At 34.8% G+C, this 20,350-nt stretch overlaps 2 protein-coding genes across 4 annotated transcripts in view; both read left to right on the top strand.

Annotated features, from left to right (window-relative positions):
- The window catches only part of LOC114877101 (tyrosine-protein kinase transmembrane receptor Ror), a 226,489-nt gene extending 213,803 nt beyond the window's left edge, over positions 1-12,686 (top strand). For 2 of the 3 annotated variants that reach the window (XM_046286693.1, XM_029189254.2), the window contains exons 5-14: positions 6,038-6,125; positions 7,031-7,250; positions 7,339-7,463; positions 7,546-8,093; positions 8,162-8,401; positions 8,916-9,049; positions 9,116-9,332; positions 9,410-9,751; positions 9,823-10,091; positions 10,155-12,686. In XM_046286693.1, the coding sequence (XP_046142649.1) occupies positions 6,038-6,125; positions 7,031-7,250; positions 7,339-7,463; positions 7,546-8,093; positions 8,162-8,401; positions 8,916-9,049; positions 9,116-9,332; positions 9,410-9,751; positions 9,823-10,091; positions 10,155-10,841 (2,870 nt within the window). In that variant the 3' untranslated portion in view covers positions 10,842-12,686. Of the gene's footprint in view, positions 1-6,037; positions 6,560-7,030; positions 7,251-7,338; positions 7,464-7,545; positions 8,094-8,161; positions 8,402-8,915; positions 9,050-9,115; positions 9,333-9,409; positions 9,752-9,822; positions 10,092-10,154 lie in introns of those variants that run through there. The other variant, XM_029189255.2, reaches the window with a different exon arrangement.
- Positions 12,687-14,922: 2,236 nt separating this feature from the next.
- On the top strand, positions 14,923-20,323 carry LOC114877088. The gene is made up of 11 exons (XM_029189231.2): positions 14,923-15,133; positions 15,218-15,435; positions 15,507-15,757; positions 15,835-16,023; positions 17,835-17,937; positions 18,095-18,189; positions 18,272-18,448; positions 18,813-19,030; positions 19,104-19,321; positions 19,393-19,643; positions 19,724-20,323. The coding sequence occupies exons 1-11, from the start codon at positions 14,950-14,952 to the stop codon at positions 19,929-19,931; spliced, it is 2,112 nt and encodes a 703-aa protein (XP_029045064.2). The 5' UTR covers positions 14,923-14,949; the 3' UTR covers positions 19,932-20,323.
- Positions 20,324-20,350: the final 27 nt, after the last annotated feature.

Here is a 20,350-nt window from a genome sequence, read left to right as displayed (position 1 = left end):
TGGGTCCCCCGCAAATTTTCACCGACTCGTTTACGAGGGTACAAATTACACGGCGCGTTAAAGATACCGCGAGATCCTTGGGAAAATGGGCAACGAGAGAAAAAGAAATATATTCTCGCAAGCACGATGATGAAATAAGCCATTAAGTCAGCGTCCCCAGCGTAATATCAAGGGATGCAACGTAATCTCGTCTAATGTCGAGCAATGAAACGTAATAGCATAATGTATCAACGCGTATCGTCTTGTTACATCGTCCTACAAAATTATATCCTCTCGTAATTATTAGTAAGTTTTTGTCGAAACGTGCTACCTTTTCAAAAATTAAAAAATAAATATATTAATAAGTAGTATGCAAGTAACTTTGAATTTTCTAATTATTTTGATGAGAATATGTTAATTAATTTTGGTGGGTGAAAAATTATTAAAATACCGAAATTTAAGTTTCATATAATTAACCCTTGGACCACGAAGACAATGGAAATTAAAATTTAATTTATTCTCTTTTTATACTATTTGTCCAATATATAAAATCTCTTTCTGATCGATGCACCCCCTCTCGATCGTTGCTCAATAATTCATCAGGAGTTGTTTATTCCTGGTTCGAAGGAAATTTCAGCCAAAGACCCTCGTACACGTTTGCTCCCTTTTGTGGACGTGTACACGGTGTGCCGAGAGTCGGGCGCAAGAAACGCGGTTGGAGGCCACGTTTGTCTTTGATAATCAACGGCTGGCTCATCCATCTTGGTCAAAGGGGTCAACACTTTTCCATGCGCGACACCCGCGACCAACCACTCCGGTGAATGCATTATTCATGAGGCTGGCGTGGTAAGTGTTGTCCGAAATTCAATTCAGTAGCCGGCTAAGGCGGCGGTGTACGTGATTTGCCTTCTGCCGCCCTCTGAATCTCACTTTCTTCCTTTTCTTCTTTTCGCCATCTCTTCTTACTCCTCTTCCTCTTCTTCGGTGTTACTCGATTAATCGAGCAACGATATCGAGGATGAAATTGTTATCGAATATACCGCAGAGGGAATTAAGCTGTCGTGGCTCGTTTTCTTCTGTCCTTTCTGGTTTATTCTTTTTTATAATTGGAAATCTTGTGGCTGACCAAAATGGTGAGAGAAACTGCTGGATATTGCAACTGGCTCGACGATTGTGATATTTAACCCTTAACTGTTATTGCGTGGTCCAAGGGTGCGCTATTAGAGTGATGTAACTAGAATTTCTATCTAGGGTTCCCTAGCTTTATTAAGAATATTAGGATTTTATATTTTGTACTTAGTTACATTTTGGATCAAATGTTTATTTTGATAATTAATTATGTCAAATTTAACCCTTAACTGTTATTGTGTGGTCCACTATTTGATGTAACTAGAATTTCTATCTAGGGTTCCCTAGCTCTATTAAGAATATTAGGATTTTATATTTTGTACTTAGTTACATTTTGGATCAAATGTTTATTTTGATAATTAATTATGTCAAATTTAACCCTTAACTGTTATTGTGTGGTCCAAGGTTACACTATTTCATGTAACTAGAATTTCTATCTAGGGTTCCCCAGCTTTATTAAGAATATTAGGATTTCATATTTTGTACTTAGTTACATTTTGGATCAAATGTTTATTTTGATAATTAATTATGTAAAATTTAACCCTTAATTGTTATTGTGTGGTCCAAGGTTACACTATTTGATGTAACTAGAATTTTAATCTAGGGGTTCCCTAGCTTTATTAAAAATATCAAAATTGTATATTTTGTATTTAGATGCATTTCTATTTTGATAATAAATTATTTAAAATTTAGCTATTGTCATATTAAGATCCAAGTGTGTCCTATTGGAATCATGTAACTACGATTTTAATCTAGAATTCCCTAGTTTTACTAAAAATATAAACACCTTATATTTTGTATTTAGATACATTGCATATTGAATTTTGACTCAAATTTTTTAAATTTAATGGTGCATGACACTCCTTGAAATTGTTTTCTAAACTATACTACACCTACAACTCTACATATGAAAAAAAAAATAGATTCTTATCGGTGAAAACGAGTCGTAGAACAAGAACCAAAGTCGAACGCACTATGTTACAGAGATGCAGCAGCGGTTACGTGTCCAACCCACGTATTATGTATCTCGAACAGGAAGTGGAAAAGATAAGACAACTCGTGGGTCATTAATAACCCCTCCCCCGCAATGGGCTCGCATCTGGAGCTCGTTTTTTCGTTCAACTTCCATTCACCTTCTTGTTTCATTCGCAAATAATTTCATTCTAAATAATTTATACACAGAATTAATTATTTGAATCAAAATTGATCTAAAGATTTTCAACTGATTGTGAAACTTTAATACTATCATTGACAGTAAATAACAAGAGATATTTCTTCTTTCCCAAATTAAAAAACAAATTAAATGAATGCTCTTCGAATTATCATAAAATAAAGCTATTATTAAAAAGAACAAAGATACTTAAAAAAATATAGTGCTACTATAAAAATATTACTGAATCACTATACATTGTGAAATTTATTTTAAAAAATCCATTTTTGATAGAAATGTCACACGACACGAAACAAAATCAAATACATCAATACAACTGAAAATCTATTTTCTGTTACCAAATATATCAATCATTTCAAAACAATTTCGATCGAGTTACGCTCGATTTGAGTTTACGATTCTTCGTTTATTTCCTTTCGTTCCACATGGGGACCTTTTCAATTTCAATAAATAAAATAGCCCAAAAAAACGAGAGAGTCATCCCGATGGCCATCTGTTATCAGCGTCACGATAAATCGAACGGAAACCGAGTCGTATCGTGTATCGAATTCGCGGCCGGAAATCATACAATGCGGTCCGTGTAATGAAAGATAATTGAAATCAAAACAGAATCGATGCGAACGAGTTATATGTGGTTGTCGACGAAGCTGCATAAAAATCCACTCCATAAGTCCATAAAGCATCGAGCCAGCTTTCCATTTTTTTTTTGCTCTTTTTTTTATTTTTTTTTATGCACATCTCATTCATCAGTTCAGCTTTATTAACGTCCCATTGGCGCACGAACGGCAAATATTTCCGTTCGATGAAAAGATGGCTGTAATTATAGGAGGCTTTCTATTTTAAACGTGAATGGAATTCACGATAAATGGAAGCGAATGGTGGAAACATTCTGCTAAACCATCTTGATTCTGTAAACCATTTTGATTTACTTATCAAGGTGAAACCAGAAGACTGTATACTCTGTTTATCCTCAAATCTATTATTTTCTTTAAGGAGTTACATGCCTTTGATAAAATGGAAAAAATCGATTTTTCGAAAATTGTATTATATATTCTTCTAGAATACTTTCCCAAATTTTCATTTAAGAATTTGTAGAGCTATTGAATTAATAACTTTAACAATTAGAACGTGTCGCATCTACTAGTAAGACAATTAAAACTTTAAAGACAGTTTTCCAAATCGATACCAGAAATATTTAAGGCTACTGAACTAATTTGGATGAAACTTTGTGGTAATATTTTTAAGACTAAAATATAGTACTTGTGGAAGGGAATTTTTGATTCGTGAATTTTTTCTTTTTTTATTAACAAAAGAAGTTGAGAATTTATCTCTGAAACTATAAAATGTTCAAACAGGTGCCATTTTGTAAAATATTGATAGTTTCAAAATTGGCTTCGACAAGTACTAGTTCTCTTTGTCTATTTTAATGTAAGATCAAAAGAACTTGTTTCAGATAAAAGCTCACAGAGATATTATCTGGTACCACAAATGGTATTTCGGTGAAAGGGGTTAAAATGAAATAAACAACCATTTTCTTCTGTTGATAGATACATAGTTCAAATTTTCAGAAATTACTAAGGTAATAGCATATAATAAGATGTATATGTTGAATTTTTAATAAACATTAATTCCGAATCCACAAATAAATTTTTAATTTTCTTTCTTATTTAACACCCCTTTACTCTCGGACAGCGGACCATGGAGAGAGCCCTAATTTTAATCTAATTTTATATTTGATGTTACTTTCATTTTTTAAACATTACACTGTTCCCTTAAAAATTATTTTTATTTAAAAATTATACATTTGGTTCACGATTGACTCAGATTTCGCTGTTCAAAGGTTAATTAATAAAATATAATTATCCTTCGTAGCCCGAATACTTTTGGTTCCACAAACAAATGTTTAATACTACTTTTTATTTAATCGTTCAAAGACACATAACTCCCTATCGAGTGTCATTCGAACAACATGGCTGGAGAAGTTTTTGGGAAGCGTAGCGAGTTGTCTCCTTGGAGACCGATCCGAGGGTAGATTCAGATTTCCGATATTATTTACTTTGTACCAGCCCCTGGACTTTGGGCAGATCTTGCGAACAGGACAAACACAGAGGGGCATCTCCCCGAAGACCAATTCACCTATAATAAACCGGCTCGATTACGACACGAAATTACTTTTCGTAATACTCAAAAGAATCTCTCCGACGTGGGGGTAGCTATCGCGAAATTTCCCTGATGAAAATCCGGAAAATTCTTTGGGTACCGCGGAAAACTTTGAAACCGGTGTATCTCAATGAAGTGACACTGTTTTTTATTTCTTTCAATGAATTCTATCAGCCCGCACAGAGGAGAAGCTGTAATTTTCCACCTGGTACAGAAATAGAAACCGGCGGAAAGAGAAAAAGAAAATGAGGAGAGATCGGGAAATTCGACGGTCGGGAATTTTTAGCGGACGCCTCTTTCATCGTGTCCCAACTCTTTTTAGAATTATAACGGCACAAAGGCGAGCACAAGCCGAGCAAGAGGGTGGAGAATAAACCGTAACTGCAAATGCAGGCTCGCGCGAGACCCGGAGATTTTCAAAAGGACTAGGCGACGTGCCCGGCGTACAAAAAGCCCTCCCTCCACAGAGGAACACCCTGGACCGGAGAGATTTTAGGCGATTTCGTATCGCACCGTCTATTTCAAACTTTACTAACAGTTTTTTGACACGTACAGAGTGTTCTATGTAATTGAACTAAACTATATCTCTAGAACGATAAAGGATAGAAAAAAATGTCGTTAGGGAAAATTAAATGGTGTAAAATAGGGCATAACTTGATGAATATGTCGGTACCGGAAGTGGAGGCGTTTTAAAGATCTCAAGGTCAACTTCGATTTTTTAAATACGACTATGTACCTTTCTATACGTCATTTGAAGCGTTTTTTGATACTTAATAAAAAAGTATTAAGGTACTTGGGTCGAAAATTCGACGGTTCAGAAAATATCCCAGGGAGAGACCTCCGAGATCTCCCTGTCTCTCCCTAAGATATCTTTTCACCTGATGAATTTTCGACCCAAGTACCGTAATACTTTTTTGTAGAGAATTAAAATACGCTTCGATTGATGTATAGCAAAGTACAAAATTCAAAAAAAATATGAAAATCATTTTAAAATTCTGAAAAAATTTTTTGGGAATTTTTCCCTTCTTTCGACGTCATTTGCTGCGTACTGTTATTCTCTACAAAAAATTACTAAGGTACTTAGGTCGAAAATTGATTAGTTTAAAAAATATCCAGGGAGAGACCTCCAGGATCTCCCTGTCTCTCCCTAAGATATCTTTTGACCTGACGAATTTTCGACCCAAGTACCTTAATACTTTTTTGTAGAGAATTAAAATACGCTTCGATTGATGTATAGCAAAGTACAAAATTCCAAAAAAAATATGAATATCATTTTAAATTTTGGAAAAAATTTTTTGGGAATTTTTCACTTCTTTCGACGTCATTTGCTGCGTATTGTTATTCTCTACAAAAAATTACTAAGGTACTTAGGTCGAAAATTGATTAGTTTAAAAAATATCCTAGGGAGAGACCTCCAGGATCTCCCTGTCTCTCCCTAAGATATCTTTTGACCTGATGAATTTTCGACCCAAGTACCTTAATACTTTTTTGTAGAGAATAAAAATACGCTTTGATTGATATATAACACGATTTATAATTTCTCAAAATTCTTTTAAAATATTTTATATGCATTTGTAATTTGAAAATTTTATTTTACAGTTCCTGTCCATCCTGACCACTCTATCAGTCAAACATCAGACGACAGATTTTCCCCGGATATGATTGGAGATAGTGATTTCTTAGATAGGTAAATATCTAATTTATTTATTATAAATACTAAGAAAAGGATACCCTTTGTTACTCCAGAAATACTTATATTTTGAAGAGAAATAAAAGTACCTAAAAGAGCTTAAATTTGATTAACTATGATATGAAATAGTTCATTAGAATATCGAGTTTCAATTGATATAAATTTTTGTTATTGTTTCATTCAGAAATTATGTTTAATATAAAATAATAAAACTTCCTTATTCCCACGCCAAAAGTTATGATTAGCGTCAGTTTACAAACTACAAATGGACGCCGGGTGTGGTGTCAAATGACATAAGCTTTCTGTTAAAATTTTCATAGATAATTTATAATTATGAAGCTACTCTTGTACCTAGTATTGTTGCGAAATACGTGTATTTTTGTACGTGCCATAAATAGTGTCAAAAATGTTACTAATATTACAAAGACAAGGTGATCACTCTTTGTTGTCTTTAGAGTGAGGTTACTGAAAACTACCGCGAATTCGTTTTTCTATTATGTACAAGACAATGTAACTAGCACAAATCAAATAAATATTCGACAATTATATATGCCTGTTTTTATTATGATTTTCAAACATTTTATCTTATCATCAGGATGTTGTTTGGTTTGCTTCTGATCGTAATTGAGTAAGGTTATGTTATGAAAAACAATGGTTTATTTTAGGGAAAATCATGACAGAAAATATTCACCTTATGAATCAATAAATTGATACTTTCTTTTTGAGTAAAAATGAATCAGTGTATCCATATATAACATTCAAAATGTATTATTTTTCAAAACAATAAAGCAAAATATTATTGCATTCCTAACCTGCTAAACCTACTATAAAAATTTGTATAATATTACATATATCTTTTTATTTTATTGCAATAATATTAAATTGATTTCTGTTATTTATAGCATTGGACCTGGGGATGGATTAGACCTCTCAGGGACTGGAATGTCAACGCCACACATCTCTCATCTGGCTTCGACAAATCCATTTAGTATACTATCACCAAGTCCACAACCAACTAGTTCTCAATCTAGTAATATCGACGTTCATACAATCGGCGGCCTTAGAAACGTCAATATGCAATTATCTCCTGGGAGAAAAGACAATCATGAAGGAAAATGTGAGGTATATAAAAGGAACCTTTTATATCAACTTTAAATTAAATAAACTAACAAATGATTTCTCCCTTTAAAATTATCTATTATATTTTTAGGTATATGTAGGAAAAACATGTGCCCAGTTCTTAGGAAATCAATCAGTTTATATTCCGTACCCAATGACACAGGAATTACTCGATGACAAACTGATGAAAGCTTTTGGTGTTATTAAATATTCAAAGTAAGTGTGCGTTATACATATAACCAATTGCAACAATGAATTATATGATAAACAAATACAAATTGCATTTTTCATATTTCAGCGAGATTTCATTAAGTTGTATAGGGTATGCAAAACCATCATTGTGTTACTCTGCATTCCCAGTATGTCGTGATCCTGCCAGTATTATCAAACTTAAGAATTCAGAAGTAAGCACAAGTTTGTTCCACCTGTTAAATTCGAATCAAGGCGACTTATCAAGGGACACAGGTGATGGAGATGACATGGATGATATCTCAAGATCACACGGTATTCCCAGAAAACGTAGCCCCACGTTGGGTCCTGGTTCCGAATTCAATCCATACAAGGATGGAAAGCCTTCCAATAAGAAAATAATTAATCAGAGCTACGGCGATGCACAGTCATCTAGCAGAAACGAGATCAATCGTAAACTGCGACGGATCTGTCGACGCGAATGTGAAATGTTAGAGAATGACTTGTGTAGACAAGAGTATGCAATCGCTAAGAGACACCCATTGATTGGACATCAAGTGCCTTTAATCGACTGTTCTGATTTGCCAATGGAAAATACCCCTGAAGCTCATGATTGTTTGAGTCTTGGAATTTCCTCAGGGAACAATGTGCAAGAAAGTAAGTTACCTTATTTAAAAGAAGCCTCGGTATGGATACGTGTAATTTATGCAAATTATTTTTTACAGACGACTATTGTTACTGGGGAAACGGAAAGTCTTATCGAGGTATCGTAAAGACAAGCATCAGCGGAAGACCTTGCATGCAATGGTCGCATGGCGAGTTCAATCTCCAGATTTCCGCGTACCCCGAATTAGCTGGAAAACATTCGTATTGCCGTAACCCGGGTGATAAAGAAGCGCAACCATGGTGTTACGTTTATGTCGATAGCAAACCACAGAGGGAATTTTGTAATATACCTAAATGTGGTAAGCTCCTAATTAAACCCTTAACTGTTATTGTGTGGTCCAAGGGTGCGCTATTAGACTGATGTAACTGGAATTTCTATCTAGGGTTCCCTAGCTTTATTAAGAATATTAAGATTTTATATTTTATACTTAGTTGCATTTTGGATGAAATATTTATTTTGATAATGAATTATATAAAATTTAATCCTTAACTGTTATTGTGTGGTCCAAGGGTGCGCTATTAGACTGATGTAACTGGAATTTCTATCTAGGGTTCCCTAGCTTTATTAAGAATATTAAGATTTTATATTTTATACTTAGTTGCATTTTGGATGAAATATTTATTTTGATAATGAATTATATAAAATTTAACCCTTAATTGTTATTGTATGGTCCAAGGCTACACTATTTGATGTAACTAGGATTTTAATCTAGGGTTCCCTAGCTTTATTTAAAATTTAACTATTGCCATATGTAACCAATAAAAATCAAAGTAAAATGTTTAAATATGATGTTAAATTTTTCTTATTTGCAGTTGAGAACTTATGGATCTATGCAGTTGTTGGTTTCGTGCTAACAGGAGGATTTGTTGTCATATTGGTCTGTTATTGCTGCTGCTATAGAAGCAGAAAATCTAGAAGACAAATGAATCACTTGCCAGCGAATAAAGTAAGAATTTATCTGAAGCTTTGTTTAAATCGAACATTTAATGAACGTTAAATTTTCGTTAAACAGATGTTAACGGGTATACAATGTGACAAGAATATATACGACGGACGACGGAGCACTACGCAACCTATGGAAATGAGCTCTCTGTTAGCTGGCCCTGGTAATACAACTCCAGGAACTGGGACATTAAGCAGCGGTAGTAGTAGGACATCTAATAATAGAGTGCCACAGTTTACTACCAACAATGTTGTGCTTCTACAGGAACTTGGAGAAGGAGCTTTCGGTAAACATGAAATAAAATAGCAAGATCTCATCTGCGATTATAATACAATAAATAACATCCTTTCATGCTTTCTTCAGGAAAAGTGTACAAAGGGGAATTACAAACGGGCAACAAATGCGAACCACCTATTTACGTAGCTGTGAAAACATTGAAAGAGAACGCAAGTCCAAAAACACAAAGTGATTTCAAAAGGGAAGTTGATCTTATGACAGATCTTAGGCATCCAAACATCATCTGTTTGCTGGGTGTGATATTGAAAGGGGAACCAATGTGTATGTTATTCGAGTACATGACTCAAGGCGATCTGCACGAGTTTCTCATTTGCCATTCCCCAAGATCAGACGTTCCATTGAACAATGCAACTGGAAAGATTTTGGAACAGCCAGAATTCTTACACATCGCTTTACAGATTGCATCTGGTTAGCTCAGCTACTTGCCATCCATTTATAAATTATAATTAAGGATTCTTATTAATAATATCATTCTTCAGGTATGGAATACCTAGCTAGTCATCACTACGTTCACCGTGACTTAGCTGCAAGGAATTGTTTGGTTGGAGATAATCTAACAGTGAAGATCTCTGACTTTGGCCTGTCTCGTGACATATACAGCAGCGATTACTATAGAGTTCAATCTAAGAGCCTGCTACCCGTTCGATGGATGCCTCCAGAGTCAATACTTTATGGCAAATTTACAACCGAATCGGATGTGTGGAGTTTTGGAGTGGTACTGTGGGAGATCTACAGCTATGGTTTGCAGGTAATTATTCGTAATGAACAATCTAATGAAGTATCGATCACTAATGTTAATTTTAATTCACAGCCGTATTACGGATACAATAATCAAGAGGTGATAGACATGATACGATCAAGGCAATTACTACCCTGCCCCGAGGACTGTCCCACAATGATCTACAGCCTGATGATAGAATGTTGGCACGAGGTGGCGAACCGTAGACCACAGTTCCCGGAGATTCACCATCGTTTGCACAACTGGTACATAAATCAAACATACCTGAGCGATTTTTGTAACGAGTCGATCACCAGTTACTCAGGTAGCAGTCACAAAAGCACGAACAAAACGAATTCCACGCAGTTGTCGGCGCCAATCTACAAATGCGATCCGAAGGATATGAACTTCAAGGGAACGGAACAGACGTTCTGCAATCTGAACGATCACAGTAACGGGATCAAAATGTTACCGCCGAACTTTCAGAATTCGAATCCTGTCGAGCAAAGGCTGAATTGTGGTTTCAGTGAACACGGTACGCCGATGAAGGTAACCGGTTATCCGAACCAGACGACGAACGTTAATTTGAACGAATACGACGACAAACAGTGCTGTTCGCCGAAATTGAGCGGAGCTAAAAAGGTTCTACCTTCGGCACCACAAATACCAGGGAAAACGAACACGCCGAACGGCACCAGACCAATGCAAAACGGAGCGCAGTTAGTTGTCAGGTTACCAGACCCCAGTAAGGTCACCACCGAGACCAGGGTATCAAAGTGAACGCGTTCGCGAATCAATCTCTATTGTTTCTACGTATTTACAATAATCGCTGTACAAGATATCTATACGGTACGTTTTTCTAGGGTACTTGGAAGCTTGAACATAGGTACCGTGTCCCTGATACCTAATCACTGCCACGTTTCCGTATTTATTTATTTCATATTTGAGATTTACATATTTTATACCGGCGATAACGAGTCGGACGGTGGTACAATATTTGAGAATTTTTATACAGGTAATTAAATACATGAATCGTGTATTACCAGTAGACTGTACCGTTAATGTTGTTCGCGTGTACCTTTTCCAAATAATTATTTGTATTTTTTTCAATCATTCTGGCGAAGGAATAATCAATTTATACATTGATTTTATACGTAGAAAAATGAACGTTTACTCTGTGGTAATGTTAGAAGGTACTGTCTATGTGAGAAAAATTTGTAAATCTTTGTAACTTTTATCGAGACTTTTTACATGATTTTTAGTTATATTTTTGCATACGCGATACCGATTAACTTTCGACTGATATATTGTTGCTAGGGTGTAATATAAATATGTAACGTTAGTTGTGTTTGTAATGTCTAACGGACTGGTAAACGATGTACTTTAGATCATTCACTTACGAACGATTCATCAAACCGGTATCCATGAATGGCACAATAATAAAAAGTATCAGTTATAGCATTAAGTCAATACGCGATTTAATTGTGCGTTTAAGGAGAAACGAATTCAGCGGACTATCAGTGTATTTAATTCGTACCGAAAATGAAAAGCAATTCGAATCATATCGAGATACGAACAGCAATTATTCTGCTCAAACTAAGCGTGTACTTTCTTTAGATGAAATTCGTTTATCACTGTTTGGTATTATATTTTGATGTAACTGGATCACTTGTTCTAAATGACTGTCAGAACTTACACGGTAATTTTTCAAATGAATCTCTTAAATTAAGTTAAGGAAGCCGATTAAAGAGTTAAGGAATCTACAGAAGTTGGACAAAGTAATTGAAAGATTTGATTTTTATTTTATATGGGCTACCTTTTGTCAATGATCCATCTTGGTTTAATTTCTAGCAAAATGTTATATTATTTTTTTATTATCTAAAATTCGTGATTCCCAGTTTTAAGGAAACTTAATTAATGGAAAGTAAATTACAAATTGCTTTAGAGATGTGATTTCTGATTTGAATCAATTGTCCAACATCTGTACATCCCACACATGACTGCTAGTAGTAAAGACGTTTCAACGAGTTTTATTGGAATTGTCAACGCTATTAATTGTGTAAATTATACAGGAACATAATTATCATTCGTGTATAGAGCGTAGAACGTGCGACTGTATGGGATGGACGTTTATCCGTGTCCCCGAATGATTCAAAACTAGTCTCAGCATTCGGTGAAACTGGATAATACGTGAGAAATAAAACTAAATGACGCTTGTTCAGAGCGATAGAGTGAATATAATAGAGTCGTAAGTAAGTAACGAGAGAGCCTAGAGTGTGAATGAGTGTGTACGAATGAATTTTGTATTATACTTTTGATAATTTTTCTATTCGGATGAAACGTTTCATCGAGAAAAGCTTGAGAACATTGTAAACGAGGAGACGATTAGAGGTAAACGATTAAGTTGAAGAAAAATTATAGAATTTTTCTTGGCAATGACGAACCTACGAATCGGTGTCTTAATTATGAGATAATACTGGTGGCCGTTTCGAAGGCTCATCGTCGGTTAAACGTTCAATTAATTTATGTCAAACCACTTCGACAGGAGACCATAAGTTTAAGATCTTTATACATATATATACACGATCAAGTATGATATATACGATCCATGTTTTTTGTATGAAACTGATCAGTTCATTTCTTCCCCCGCCATGCTCGATCCTGATCGGTTCCACGAATAAATGTTAAAAAGTATGCCTCGAATTTATAAACCTTTCTCCTTAGATTTTATTTTATTTTTTTTCTTTTTTTTTCATAAAATGGTATACTAGATTTGCGTCGTACATTGTATTTCCATCAGTGACCTGAATCTCCACTATGATTACGTGACAGGGTGATTATTAGTGCATCATGGATGCATTAAAAAAATGCAGGATCACATCCGACAAAGTTAATTCGTTGATTATTAATGTAACAGACACGCGAGTAGGATAAATGTATGGGGGTGGTGAAGATAAAAGACTAGGTATACAAGGATGATGTATGTAGGATCTCTTGGAGTTCACAAGCATGATGTTAATAAGTACCTGTGGTCGTTTATCAAAGGGAAGTGGACAAAGAGGAGAATTCTGCCACTTGCCTTATTTGGCTACGATTTTAAAGTCCAAGGACTAGAGGTTCTAAGTTAGGGGGCAAGGATCCCTCTCCTCAACTCCTCTAGCTCCTCTAACCCTCTTTGGCTCTTAGCTCCTCTCACAGTTAAAAGCAGAGACTCTTCCTTTAATAAAAGCCCATCATTAATCAAGAAAAGCCTATGTTGCATCCAAATGCACACATGAGGATAAGAGGTTCTAAGTTGGGATCTCCCAATGTTCTCCTCATCTACTCTAGCTCCTCCAGCCCACTTTGGCTTTCCTTAACTTCTTTCAAAACTAATAGCAACTAATGAGATAAGTAAGTCACTCTTCCTCTAATAAAAGTCCAACATTAATCAACAAAAGCCTAAATTGCATCCAAATGTAAATGAAGTTAGATAATATGGCTCACACTAAACAAAAATCCTAATTATCTCAATGGATACAAAGGTTCATTGTGTTTGTATTAAACAGAATAAAAGTTTCTTATATCAAAGAACATCTAAAGCTTTAATTCACCGTATAAAATGCTTTATAATAACGTTCATTAAATGAAATGAACACCAAATGGAAATCGATTCGGATATAATTACCACGCGCTAAAACATCAGATATCACGATAATCTCTGTATCATCATAGCAATATCCTGAGAAATAGAAAAAAAAATACAGTATTGAACGGTCCTCGTTCGAAACGAAACAGTCCAAGGAAAGTTGCCCTTATGAAAGAGTTACTATTGCTTTTAATGATTTACGAATTTTTTAAACCCGTTCATTCTGTGAGTGGAGTCATGTGGAATAAGAAAACCGGAAATTTCGTGCCCATTTTCAGTGATCCATATTTTGCTGCATACAATCAGGAAATTATTAAGCGAAGTCGGGAACAGGAAACGCACAATTTTCAAGGGAAAATTGTACGATTCACTTATTTTGAGGTGATTACTATTGATTAACAACAATTTGATTACTATTCCATCAGTACAATACTGTTGAACCCTTTCAAATGATAGATTTTAAATTATAGAAATTATTAAGATGTCTTTTAATTATTGCACAATTCACAGCAAAAGAATCTCGTCAGCGCAGAAGCAAATGGCACCAAAGTGTCGGGGGCGATTGGAGAAATGTGGCACATTTTAGCGCAACACCTAAATTTCACGTAAAGAAAGAGCCATTCAGAAAGACTGTTGATTATCACGATAAGAAACACATGAGATTTCAGCCGAATTTAATCCTTTCAGATTAAAACCAATCTTAAGCAAACATCCAACATTAGGAAGTAGGCTTCCTAATGGATCTTACGATAATGGATTATTGAAGACTATTCGAGCAAACGAAACGGATGTGATACCAAGAGTGGAAGCTTCTAGCAAACGAACCGATTCTGTTCAGTTTTCTATGCCTTTATGGATCAGCAGGCTAGTTGGTTTTACTTATACTATATCAATGAATACATATATTGCAATCATTAGTAAAATGATTGTGCAGTCGTTTTTGATCAATTTTAAGCTTCAAATCAATATATAAACATTGTCATGACTAAGATAATCCTGGGCTCTCAACAATGTGCACTGGTCCTCTCGTTATTTTAAAATTCCAAGACTCTAAATTTATAAAATTCCTGAATATTCAGGTTCTAATATCTTAATATTTTGATATTTTGTGAAATTGTCTCACAGCAGAACAAATTCTAGTTATGACAATGCACATAAATGTTAGTTATTAATACTTTTATGTTACAAGTTTTGCGCTTAGTAAATATCTGTTAATTAACGTGCAGTGAACGATTGTACATCAAACGTGAAGAGATACATATGTTGGATTGGATGGTCCAATTATTTACTCCAAAAGTTTGGTACGCAATACTGTGGACGTATCTTTTGCTAAGCATTTGCAGTTACGCTTGTCAAAAGACAGCGGTGGCACTTATATATCAGAAGTTGCATGTAAAACTGAGCGACCACGTATTCTACAATTTTGGCGTGATGTGTGGTCAAAGTAAGAAGAAACTATAACGCATTTTTCAAACGAATAATTTGTAATAATTTTAAAATATACATTTCTATACAATTTCTTTCTCAGATTATATTCCGCCAAGTCTTCTCAACAGCTCGAACCTAGTGGAACTATGGTTGAATATATTTTCTACCTTAATTAGAACATGTTTCGGTGCAATTGCACTTTGTTATATGGCGAAAACTATTACCGTACCACCTTTCTCAGATCTATCTACTTTAATTAGCAGCTCCTCGTACCATCTTCTTGTGAAATCGGGTTCTTTGATGCATATATTATTGAAGGTACCAAAATTACAGAACTGGATCAAGATTAAACCCGTTACCGGGGTTCATTATTTTGCAACTGATTTCAGGCAAGCAACTATTCTGTTATGATAGCATTAAGAGAAGCAGAACGATATACTACCGTAGAAACGATAGATGAGCTATACAGGATAGGATGTTCAACGAACAAGCTGTTTGCTATATCTCAAAGCGTAGACATAAAGAAAGCTACTGGCCTGTACATCTGTCGATTAAATCCAGTAGGAGAATCTGTTTACACAGTAGTGATAAGTTCTGGAATTGCGCGGAATTTCGAGTACAAGAAAAGCATCGATATCGGGTAAATTTATAAGATAAACTAAATATAACGAGAAGAAACATTATTCTATCTTATTCTACCCAGTTTTATCCATACAGAATAATAAAACTATACGAATTCGGCATAATGAACCGATTAAAGCAGTACTGGATAGAATCAAACAACGTGGAGGAAGAAGAAAGTAATGAAATAGATCCGGTTAATATGGAAGAAGTGTTTCTGATGCTAGTTGTATTCGGTATAGGAGTGTTAACAGCTCTTGTTATCCTTATACTTGAAAAGCTCACGTTTTATTATACTAATTAAGATTGTTTTCCTTCCGTTTAAAATGTTTTACTAATGAATTAATAATTCTACATTAAGTAATTATTATATTATACGTTTCCTCATTATGAATTAGCGTCCAACGTTTCGGGACGTACTGTCGGAGCGACTGATTCAACATCAGAAGAAGGAGCTTCCTCTTCTTTTTTTGGTAATACATAAGTTTTTGCAGGTACTTCTTGCTGTTTCAACCATTTTGGTATAATTTTAACGTGTATCCTCCAGTTACCGTACATATTAAATAAATGCTTCTCAAACACTACATAATGTAAAACATCCTTTTCCACTGTCTCGCTACCCAACATCAATCGTCCGCATGTATTGAAAATGCGCAGTATATGAAAAGTAATTTCTTATATCACAACCTGAATACAATACGTACATTGTGAGAAATAATGCAATAATGACGAACCTACGAATCGGTGTATTTATTAATTATGCGGTAATACTAGTAGCTGCGTCGAAAGCTCTTCGTCGGTTAGACGTTCAATTAATTTATGTCAAACAAGTTTGACAAGAGATCATAAGTTTAAGATCTTTATACATATATATACACGATCCATGTTTTCTGTATGAAACTGATCAGTTCATTTCTTCCCTCGCCACGCTCGATCCTGATCGGTTCCACGAATAAATGTTAAAAACTATGCCTCGAATTTAGAAACCTTCTTCCTTAGATTCTATTTTCTTTTTTCTTTTTTTTCATAAAATGGTATACTAGATTTGCGTCGTACATTGTATTTCCATCATTGACCTCAATCTTTGCTACGATTACGTGATAGGGTGGTTATCAGTGCATCGTAGATGCATTAAAAAAATGCAGGATTACGAATCGTAACATCATCTGACAAAATGAATTCATTGATTGTTGACGTAACAGACATGCAAGTAGGATAAATGTATGGGCGTGGTGAAGATAAAAGACTGGGTATACATCCAAGTCTCTTGGGGTTTACAAGGGTGATGTGTATAAGTACCTGTGGTCATATACAATTTGGGATTCTTTTATCAAAGGAAAGTGGAAAAAGAGGAGACTCCTGCCACTTGCCTTATTTGGAAAGTGGAACAATGGAGTATTCTACCACTTGCCTTATTTGTAAAATGGAACAATGGAGTATTCTGCCACTTGCCTTATTTGGCTATGATTTTAAAGTCCAAGGACTCGAGGTTTTAAGTTAGGGGGTAAGAATCTCTCTATACTCTACTCATCTCCTCTAGCTCTTCTAACTATTTTTGGCTCTTAGCTCCTCCCATTGCAAAAAGCAGAGACTCTTCCTTTAATAAAAGCCCATCATTAATCAACAAAAGCCTAAATTGCACCCAAACGTAAATAAAGCTAGATAATCTGGCCCACCCTAAGCAAAAACCCTAATTACCTCATTGAATGCCAAGGCCCATTGTGTTAGTATTAAACAGAATAAAACCGTCTTATATCAATGAATACATAAAGCATTAATTCACCGTACAAAACGTTTTATAACAGCGTTTATTAAATCAAATGAACGCCAAATGGAGATCGATTCGGTTATAATTACCATGCGCTAAAACATCAGATCATACGATAATCTCTGTATCGTCATAACAATATCCTGAGAAATAGAAAAAAAAATACAGTCATGAACGGTTCTTGTTCGAATCGAAACGATCCAAGGAAACTTGCCCTTATGAAAGAGTTACTATTGCTTTTAATGATTTACGAATTTTTTAAACCCGTTCATTCTGTGAGTGGAGTGATGTGGAATAAGAAAACTAGGAACTTCGTGCCCATTTTCAGTGATCCATATTTTGCTGCATTTAATCAGGAAATTATTAATCGAAGTCGAGAACGAGAAACGCACAATTTCCAAGGGAAAGTTGTACGATTCACTTATTTTGAGGTAACGTCACTCAACTTCCTTGGTGAAGTTTCTTCTGTTTAATAATTTGATTATTATTCCATCAGTATAATACTGTTGAACCCTTTCAAATGATAGGTTTTTAATTATAGATATTATTAAGATGTCTTTTTGATTAATTTCTTATTTAAATTCACAGCAAAAGAATCTCGTCAGCGCAGAAGCAAATGGCACCAAAGTGTCGGGGGCGATTGGAGAAATGTGGCACATTTTAGCGCAACACCTAAATTTCACGTAAAGAAAGAGCCATTCAGAAAGACTGTTGATTATCACGATAAGAAACACATAAGATTTTAGCTAAATTTAATCCTTTCAGATTAAAACCAATCTTAAGCAAATATCCAACATTAGGAGGTAGGCTTCCTAATGGATCTTTCGATAATGGATTATTGAAGATTATTCAAGCAAATGAAACGGATGTGATACCAAGAGTGGAAGCTTCTAGCAAACGAACCGATGCTGCTCAGTTTTCTATGCCTTTATGGATAACCAGGCTAGTTGGTTTTACGTATACTATATCAATCAATACATATCTAGAAATAATTAGTAATAATGGTTGTGCAGTCATTTTAGATTAATTTTAAACTTCATATTAATATATAAATATTATCATAACTAAGATAATCCTGGGCTCTCAACAATGTGCACTGGTCCTCTCATTATTTGAAAATTTCAAGACTCTAAATTTATAAAATTCCTGAATACTCAGGTTCTAATATCTTAATATTTTAATATTTTGTGAAGTTGTTTCCCAGCAGAAAAAAATTCTAATTATGACAATGCACATAAACGTTAGTTATTAATACTTTTATGTTACATGTTTTGCGCTTGGTAAATTTCTATTAATTAATGTACAGTCAACGATTTTACATCAAACGTAACGAGCAACATCTGTTGGATTGGATGGTGCAATTATTCGCTCCAAAAGTCTGGTACGCAATAGTGTGGACGTATCTTTTGCTAAGCGTTTGCAGTTACGCTTGTCAAAAGACAGCGGTGGCCCTTACATATCAGAAGTTGCATGTAAAACTGAGTGACCACGTATTCTACAATTTTGGCGTGATGTGTGGTCAAAGTAAGAAGAAACTATAACGCATTTTTCATACGAATAATTTGTAATAATTTAAAAAAATACATTTATTTTTCAGATTATATTCCGCCAAGTCTTCTTAACAGCTCGAACCTAGTCGAATTATGGTTGAATATATTTTCTACCCTAATTAGAACATGTTTCGGTGCAATTGCACTTTGTTATATGGCGAAAACTTTTACCGTACCACCTTTTTCAGACCTATCTACTTTAATCAACAGTTCCTCGTACCATATTCTTGTGAAATCGGGTTCTTTTGCGCATATAACATTGATGGTAACAGAATTATAGAACTGGATCAAGATTAAACCCGTTACCGCGGTTCATTATTTTGCAACTGATTTCAGACAGTCAACGATCCTTATGTAATGGCAATAAGAAAAACGAAACGATATACCGTCGTAGAAACAATAGATGAGCTATACAGAATGGGATGTTCAACGAACAAGCTATTTACTGTAGTTCAAACCACAGACAGAAAGAAAGCTAATGGCTTGCGCATCTGTCAATTAAAGCCAGTGGGAGAATCAGTTTACACGGTAGTGATAAGTTCTGGAATTGCGCGAAATTTCGAGTACAAGAAAAGCATCGACGTTGGGTGAATAGTTTATAACATAAACTAAACATAACGCGAATAAACATTATTCTATCTTATTCTACCCAGTTTTATCCATACAGAATAATAAAACTATACGAATTCGGCTTAATGAACCGATTAAAGCAGTACTGGATAGAATCAAACAACGTGGAGAAAGAAGAAAGTAATGAAATAGATCCGGTTAATATGGAAGAAGTGTTTCTGATACTAATTATATTCGGTATAGGAGTGTTAACAGCTCTTGTTATCCTTATACTTGAAAAGCTCACGTTTTATTATACTAATTAAGATTGTTTTCCTCCCCTTCGAAATGTTACTAATTAATGAATAATTCTACATGAAATAATTATTATATTATACGTCCAACGTTTCGGAACGTACTGTCTGAGCGACTGATTCAACATCAGAAGACGGAGCTTCCTGTTCGTTTTTTGGTAATACAAAAGTTTTTGCAGCTACTTCTTGCGGTTGCAATTCATATTAAATAAATGCTTCTCAAATACTACATAATCTAAAATATCCATTTTCACTGTTTCGCTACCCAACACCCAACATAGATCGTCCGGATCTATCGTAAATGCACAGTATATGAAAAGTAATTTCTTATATAACAATCTGGATACAATACGTACATTGTAAGAAATAATGCAATAATGACGAACCTACGAATCAGTGTATGTATTAATTATGCGGTAATACTAGTAGCC

This window comes from Osmia bicornis, chromosome 8, assembly GCF_907164935.1.
Source record: "Osmia bicornis bicornis chromosome 8, iOsmBic2.1, whole genome shotgun sequence".
In the NCBI taxonomy this organism is placed as follows: Eukaryota; Metazoa; Arthropoda; class Insecta; order Hymenoptera; family Megachilidae; genus Osmia; species Osmia bicornis.
Note: the sequence above shows the minus strand (reverse complement) of the source record. Positions and strands in the feature narration are given on the sequence as shown.

Coding starts and splice junctions, on each gene's coding strand:
- LOC114877088 (XM_029189231.2), top strand. CDS start 14,950: ATGTTGGATTGGATGGTCCAATTATTTACTCCAAAAGTTTGGTACGCA. Junction 16,024..17,834: donor CTTATACTTGAAAAGCTCAC/GTTTTATTATAC, acceptor GCCCATTTTCAG/TGATCCATATTTTGCTGCAT. Junction 19,644..19,723: donor AAGAAAAGCATCGACGTTGG/GTGAATAGTTTA, acceptor TTATCCATACAG/AATAATAAAACTATACGAAT.